The sequence below is a fragment of the Nelumbo nucifera genome, chromosome 1 (assembly GCF_055504915.1).
Source record: "Nelumbo nucifera cultivar China Antique chromosome 1, China Antique-T2T, whole genome shotgun sequence".
Taxonomy (NCBI): domain Eukaryota; kingdom Viridiplantae; phylum Streptophyta; class Magnoliopsida; order Proteales; family Nelumbonaceae; genus Nelumbo; species Nelumbo nucifera.
In genome coordinates, this window is record NC_142649.1 from 196667180 (window position 1) to 196675505 (window position 8326).

An 8326-nucleotide genomic window follows, 5' to 3' on the forward strand; every position below is an offset into this window, starting at 1 on the left:
CCCTACCATCATACATCAGGTCGGTTACCAGTGGCTACTTGTGACAGTATTGAAAAATTGAGGAAAGGGTTCTTCTCATCTTCTGTCATGAGAATAAAACTTATGGGTAGGGAATTGGTGTGGAAGAGAGATTGCATCCCTAGACATGTTGGCAGGTTAGGTATTCGAAGGTTGAAATACATTAATGATGCTTTACTATATATGCAAGATTGGGTGGATAATTCTTTGTGAAGAAGATGCAGATTGGGTTAAGTTGCTTCAACGGAAAACATAATTCCTTCTTAGATGTACTAGTAAGGGTCTCTGCCTCTTGGTTCTGGAAAGGAGTCTGTAAAATTAGACCTACTCTAAGTGAAGAGTTGTAGACGTATTGGGGATGGGAGGACCATAAGAGTATGGGGAGACCTGTGGATCCTTGACCTAAATGGATTTCGGTTGGACAATTCTCGGAGGCATTAAGCATCTGGGTGTAGAGTTTGTCAGTGTTCTGATTACCCAAGCTCGAGAGTGGAATGTAGCTCTGTTGGGTGCTCTATTTCCTGCTGCTATTCAGAGTGCAATCAGGAAGATTAGCTTAACCCGACTGCAAACACAGGAGGATGAATGAGTTGGGGTGAAGGAATGGAGTGGTAAATTCTCTGTCAAATCATGTTATGCCATGCTAGATATGAGGGGTCTTTTGGTGTCTGTGGAGTGTGGTTTGTGGGTGAAATTTTAGAAAGCTAAAATTTATCTACAAGTACATCTTTTTCTTTGGAAATTAATGCATGGATTAGTGTTTACTAAGACTAGTTGGTGAGGAGAAAATGTTGATCAACATTGTGGTCTCTGTTGTGGGGAGATGGGGACTGTTGATGAGCACTTATTTTTGTCTTGCACCCTGTCCAAAGCTATGTATCAGTGACCTCTTGGTTGACAAAAAATAAATGTATATTTCAACCGATGGAGGTTGTAACATGCATTCGTCGATCTATGCATGAACTGCAATTTTGGGGTGAGCCTCCTGTAGAAAGTCATGTTGCAGACTTAGTTCATCATGGGCAATCTTTATATGGTTTGATGGTGCATTTCATGCATCATGGGCAGGGAGCAGCGGCATGTGTTGCGACTGATAATTTGGGGAAATTTCTCATTGCAAGATCATATGCTATTGAAGTGATTGATGCAGAAGCAACAGAAATGAAGGCTTTACTTCTGGTAGTAGAGGTGGGCATCCTTGTATTGTGGCCGAAGTGTTCAAATTCAAGGTGATTGCCCATGTTAAAAGAGATACTGATGTATTGGCTCATAACTTAGTTAAATGGTGTATGTAGAGCATCAATATGGAGACTGGGTTGGACAGCCTCCTCCTAGTGTTAAAAGGTGGCAAACTGATGCGCTCCACCAAGGATAAATGCTTTAACAGGGGATGCAAGAAAACTATGAAGAAAAATGAGAAAGAATAATTTCATTGAAATTGGACCCATAGCGTTGTACTGGCAGTGTCAAATGAAACAAGGGTAAGGGACTCAGACAGAGAACTTTACTTAACAACTGTGATAAAAATCGAAAGCAAAATTGACTGATAACTGAAGAGCAAGAGATAGTACATTGAAAATGAGGTACCCTCAGGATGCCAATCTAACAACTTGTTTTTGCACCAAAGCCAAGGTGCCTCTAGAATTCAGCACAGAAGGGTAACAGTCTTAGGATAGACAAGCCAAGCTCATCCAAGATCTTACTGCATGGAAAGACCAAATGAGATCTAGTTGCTCCTCATAAATCAAGTTTGTTCCATCTATCCAATTACTTTCGCCATTTAGTCTTTTCCACCAGTCCAATCCAATCCTGATGATTGGGAGAACAGCCGTATTTGCCTGATTTCTCATTCCTTTTTTTTGTCCTACTCTGTACAACAAATCAACAAGGAAAAACTCAGTCCGAACACTCGATACCAGTTAGATACACCTGAGACTGAATGACCGTCCTCCCAATTCTAAATCCTGGAATAACTGTGAAACCCACCTTGGCTTTGGTTTTATCCCATAATGCACCTCTTTGCGTTACATTTTCCATGTAAACCATTGAAAAATTGACCCCTCTCTCCACCTGAAATATCTCAACTGGTGGATCAAAAGAGAATGCCAAATTATGCAACATCCATAGAGAACTAGACATTTTTACAAACAAGTTGTAGAAAGCGGTGGAAGACCTCCAAGAACTCAACACAAGTTCGTTCTTTTCCAAGTTTCTAAAAAGGGAGGATTCCATGGTGGGGTGAATGAGCTTCTGGTACTTATTCTCACAAAATCTGGCGAAATCACATCTTGAATTCCTATTTAGAAGCTCCATTTCGTTACCCGCACTTTGCTCGACAAATTGCCTTAAAGAATTCTCCCTCCGAACACTCAAATCGACACCATTGCACTCACTTTCGTCTCCTCCCAAACCAAAATCTTCCAAATGGAAACCATCAAACATTCCTAAACAAACGTAGGACAAAAATGCATACCGGTTATGCCTTCTCTTCACATAATCAATGTCCGGTTGAACAGAATTCGCAGCCAACTCTAAATCCCACCCAGCTTTCTTCATTAAATCAATCAAGAGATTAGTAAAAATATGCATTGCTCTGCAAGTGTCCTGTAACACAGAATAGAAAACTCGAGGAGACATTAGAATAGACGACGTGGACGATGGAGAAGAAGAAGAAGACGACGTTGACGATAGAGAAGCAGCAAGATTCGAAGTCGAAGTGGAGTTGGAATTAGATAACCTGAGATTGAAATTCTGAATTTCTCCCAATTTCTGCTTCATCATGGAAACCTCAGCATCTTTGAGATCGATATCGGACTGCAACCTGTTGACAACCATCTCCAAAGTACGGAGCATGGTCTGGTTCTCCTGTACCTGAGCTTCCAAGTGAGACAAGGCTAAAGGGAAACTAGGGGCTACGGTAGAGTTGTTGCGGAAATTTCTATAAGATTGTTTGATCTCAGATAGCCTCTGGAGGTGGGAGACCGCAGCTTGATCGGCCGCCTTTATCTTTTCGGCATCAAAAGGAGCATGAGCAGTCTGTAGTTGCAAGTAAGAAGCCTCGAAGGAGGAAATAGTGGCGAAGAGGGAGGAGGTTAAGGATTGGAGAATTTGCAGATGGTTGGGGTGGTAACGATCTCGCTCTTTTTGTAGTAGCTGTTGGGAGTGTACTTGGGAGGATGGAGTTGGTTTGATGAGTTGGTCGGGTTTGATGACGACGACCCGCTGGTCGGTGATGACTTGTTCAGTGGAGTCGAGAAGGGAGATGGGGTCGGCATCATCATCATCATCTTCTTGTTCGGCAAAGAATTCGAGGGTTTTGGTCTTGAAGGCCAAAGCGAACTTCTGAAACATTTCGGAAATTTGGGGAGAAGGTTTCGGTGGAGCTTCCATCTGTGCCATTTCTCTTACTTTTTTTTATTACCTTGTCAGAACAAGGAAAAGAAAAATAAGGTATTGTTTAGATGTTTTCTGGTGGTGGTAACTGGTGAGAACAAAGAAGGAAGCGGAGAAGACGACCGTGGCTGAACTGAAGAATGAACAAACGCACAGTCACAGAGAGACGCCGACGGGAACGACGGAATGGGTGGGGTTTAGAAGTTAGAAGTTGGGTTTATTTTCATAAAGTTCCTGCTTTTGAAAGGAATGCCCTCACTACAAAATGGTTGCATTGGGCCTGGAACACGGGACGTGTCTAGGCCCATAAAATATGTCATGTGTCCACTCAAAGGGAGTTTGATTATTATATGGACAAGAGTTGGTGGGTCCTGTTCTTGAAACACAACAATTGGTCCACGTGTACAATACAGTTGCAGTTCCATCCATCCCAGAGGAAATTTCCTCTGCTGATTTCTCTGTGTCAATCTTTTCTTAATTTCAACACTTTACAAAAGAAAATAGGACATGATGTGTGGCCAGCCACATGGCAACTTGGGGGAAGGATTTTCGATCTCTGACCTTTGGATTTCATTTTCCATGACAGAGTCAGAGTGCAGGAGTTTAGTTGTAAGTTGTTAAGTTCCAAGCTTAAGAGGCTTCCCATGTTCCGTAATATTTTTGCGTATTAACTGAATGAATGCTTGGAACAGAAGATTGAGTTAGTTGGAAACTTGGCTCCCCAGTCCCCATGGATTGATAAACCTCACACACACTTGGGCTTACATCAAAGTAAGGTTGCAAGAAAAAGAGTTAAAGAATCAAGTTGAGCGTGGAAGTTTAGCAAAGACAAGAACTTGGACTGGGTTCATACGACAAGTAAGCACTTTCTTTTCTTCATATTCAAGCATTCGCTTCCCATAGCGGTTATATTGATTATTGAGCCCAATCCATCTTTAGTTTAGGCCTCCAATGTCCAAACAAAAAGAATTTATTTTTTTGAGCCCATCATTAACTACGCTTTTACTTTTTAAACTTGCCAGCCAGCCCCCTTTAAAACGTGTGAATACAGCATTTAAATTCTTGAAAATTGCCAATTGATAGTAAAATTATCAAATTGTCCTTTGTCATCATAAACAATCGAATACGTACGTTTATAGAATTGACGAATTGATTTCTTCCACATGTCGTCTATATTGAGGGGACTACTCACACTCACTCCTTTCGTCCAAAATTGTCAAGTGCCATCAGGGCATCTTGAAGGAGAGGTGCATTGGCAGCAATTTTGGGACTCTATTCACCGTGTCAACTGTCAAATAATGGATAGAATGCTAACAGTTGGGCCAAAAGTGAAAGATTTTGAGATTTCGTGGTACATTTTAAAGTTCAGGTACTAAAGTGTGACTATCCGGTGCTAATTTGCCATTTGCCTTTATTATTATTAGGTCGTAAGACCTTTTTTTTATCAATTTCGAGCTTTGCAAAGCACGTTAAAGGATGAAACCCAGCCCATTCAACGCAAGCAATCTAACAGAATTGTCACGCAAGAGAATTTGCAAACAAACTAAAAAAATGTATATCAGACTCTTTTTTTCCATAATTAACAAATTTGTAATGACAAATGTATTAGCAACGACATTTAACAATTTAAATTATACTACTTGGTGCTTCTAAAATGCACGAGTTTTGTTAAGCAAAATTAAGGTAGAACTATAGAAGGAACGGTATCACATTTCTAATAAAGCAAGTCAAACCAGGTCCAACTCAAGCATTATTTTTGGATTATATATTGTTAGATAATTTTGTATTAACTTTTATTATTATTATTATTATTATTATTATTAGATAGGAAAAATCTATAATGTTGAAAATACAAAAACGATTTGACCAATCACAACCTCCCATGGATTTTGATGAAAACCCACCAAATTGGTTACAACCTTTATCATCCTGGTTGATTGGTTGTATGTTTTTTCGTATCATGTCTTTTTGGCATCATATTCCAACCCTGTTAATTTATATTAAAATTTTCCATTAATAATCCAACACGATATAAGGCTCTGATACCACTTGTAAGATAAATAAAGGGGGAGAAAGCAATCCTAATCATGCAGAATCATACCAATACCATACAATACACGAAGAACAAGAAGCCATGTTGCACCCCAAAGTATATCATGTTGCAGTTATCAAGGAGGTTCGAATATAAATACTTGTATCCATCGTAGTAGTTGAAACCCTTTCGGATCGAGTGATGAATCAATGCTTTTGTCGACTGGTGTGGTTTTCCTCAGTTAAATCTTCCTTCTTCCTTAGGTTTTTCTCAGTTCTTTGACTCTAATGGGGTAGAGCAAGGAGTGCGGCTAGATGATTTAACATATTGGGAACCATAACCTCGGAGCCTTTATATTTTGACCTAATAGGATCCCATTAAGCCTATATGGGCCAAAATGTGGTATCCACTCATTAAGCCCCATACCCTTTTGTTGAAGTCTACGGGCTTTGCATAAATGAATCACTTGATTTAGCCCACTTACAAGATGGTCCATCAATGCAATTGTTTCACTGAATATGTAAGCCCACTTAATAGAGATTAAAACCTAACAATCTCCACTTGGGCTACACATGAGAACTGAAACAATTATATTGAAGAATTCCTTATGTGTACACTTCTTATGCTAATTTCTTTAGACTTCTCCTTAGTTTCAATCTGGTCCATCTCCTATACTAAAATGAGACCATGACGACTTTCGCCATATATATGCGTGACTAAGCCTTTCATGCTCACCATATCAATGCATTCAATGACATAGATCAAGTATAGATGAGTGGCATGGAAATTACATGCAATGTGATCTCAAAACATGTCTATTTCCAACTGGTTCAACTTTATTCTTTAGAGAGATCAATCAAAAATCACAAACATATTCAGAGATGTAGATGATGGAAAGAGTCATAAACTTTATTATGTGTAAATGTAGACATGCAAACATGCCTTAATCCATAGTACATCTAAGAGCAAAAGAAAAGAAAACTCCCACTAAATCAAGGTATCATAAAACATGCCTATACCCATACGAGCAGTGTGCTCATGAAAGACCTTAGGTGGCAATCCCTTGGTCAACGAATCCGCTATCATGGAGTTTGTCCCTATATGCTCTATGCAAATCTAACCACTATGAACTCTTTCCTTAATAGATAGAAACTTGATATCAATATGTTTCGACTTCACAAAACTTCTGTTGTTGTTGGAATACAGAACTGCAGATCTATTGTCACACAATAACTTTAATGGCCTTTCAATGCCATTAACCACTCGTAGCCCCGTGACAAAGTTACGCAGCCATATCCCATGATTGGATGTCTCAAAGTAAGCTATGAACTCTACTGCCATAGTTGAAGGGGCTATGAGCGTTTGTTTGGCACTTTTCCAAGATATAGCTCCTCCAGCTAACATGAAAACATAGCCCAAAGTGGACCGTTTGCTGTCTTGGCATCCCGCAAAATTAGAATCAGAATACCCAATGATATCCAAACTGTCTGATTTCTTGTAGATTAACATGAAGTCCTTTGTTCTCTGTAAATACCGCATGACCCATTTAGCTGCTTTCCAATGATCCAGTCTTGGGTTACTCAAATATCTGCCCAACAGTCCCACTATAAATGCTATATCGGGACGGGTACAAACTTGAGCATACATCAGACTTCCTATAGCCGAGGCATAGGGAACCTTTTGCATCTCCTTTATTTCAAGGTTCGTTTTGGGGCACTGACTGAGACTGAACGTGTCTCCTTTAGCCACAGGCGTATCACCCGACGAACAAATTTTCATGCCGAATATGCTTAGCACCTTTTCGATATAGCCCTTTTGTGTCAATCCAAGAACGCATCGAGAGCGATCTCGTAGTATTTGTATGCCTAGTACAAAAGAGGTGTCCCCAAGATCTTTCATCTCAAAATTCTTAGTGAGAAATTTCTTGGTTTCGTGCAGCAAGCCTATATCGTTACTCGCCAGTAGTATGTCATCGACATATAGTACCAGGAAGATAAACCGGCTCCCACTGAAGTCATCTACCACATTTACCTCAAAACCATGTGAGGTAATCACTTGATGAAATTTGTGATACCATCGACGAAAAGCCTGTTTGAGACCATAGATTATTTCTTTAATTTGCAGACCATAGACTTTGAATCTTTGGATTCAAAGTTTTCTAGTTGAACCATATAAATCGTTTCATCAATGTCTCCATTAAGAAACGATGTCTTTACATCCATCTGATGTAGCTCTAAATCAAAATGAGCTACAAGTGCCATTATTGTCCTAAAGGAGTTTCGAAGAAACCGGAGAAAATGTCTCTTTATAATCAATGCCTTCCCTTTGAGTGAAACCTTTGGCGACTAGACGAGCCTAATATCTTTCGACATTGCCTTTTAAATCCCTTTTGGTTTTAAATATCCATTTGCAACCAATGGGTTCGAGCCTTCAGGCAACTCGACAAGATCCCAAACGTCATTGTCTTTCATGGATTTCATCTCTTCTTGCATGGCATTGATCCAATGTTGAGAATTAGAACTTTGAAGGGCTTCGCAATGGGTGATTGGATTATCTTTCGCTAAGCCTACCGAATCTTCTTGTTCTAGGAGGAACACGATATAGTCATCTGGAATTGCACTTCTCCTTTGTCTGTTGGATCTCCTCAATGGCACTTCTTGAGGTTGTTGAGTTTGCTCTATGGAAGGAACTTCATTGTTGTCTTGAACCGGAATCGCTTCATGAACAGTGTTCTCTTCTTGCAAGACAACTGTTTTGTCAAAAGAGACGTTCCTTAATTCTTCCTCCAAACTCAACATCTTCAAGAAATCTCGCATTTCCCATCTCAAAGAAGGAGCGGGTAGTGGGATAATAGAACTTGAACCCTCGAGAACGTTCCGCGTA

General features: G+C 39.9%; 1 protein-coding gene across 1 annotated transcript; it reads right to left on the reverse strand.

Annotated features, from left to right (window-relative positions):
- Nucleotides 1–1422: 1422 nt before the first annotated feature.
- On the reverse strand, nt 1423–3722 carry LOC104602292 (protein GRAVITROPIC IN THE LIGHT 1-like). The gene has a single exon (XM_010265911.2). The coding sequence runs from the start codon at nt 3415–3417 to the stop codon at nt 1915–1917; it is 1503 nt and encodes a 500-aa protein (XP_010264213.1). The 5' UTR covers nt 3418–3722; the 3' UTR covers nt 1423–1914.
- Nucleotides 3723–8326: the final 4604 nt, after the last annotated feature.

Excerpts from the sequence above, each read along its gene's own strand:
- LOC104602292 (XM_010265911.2), bottom strand. The coding sequence starts at position 3,417 with ATGGCACAGATGGAAGCTCCACCGAAACCTTCTCCCCAAATTTCCGAA.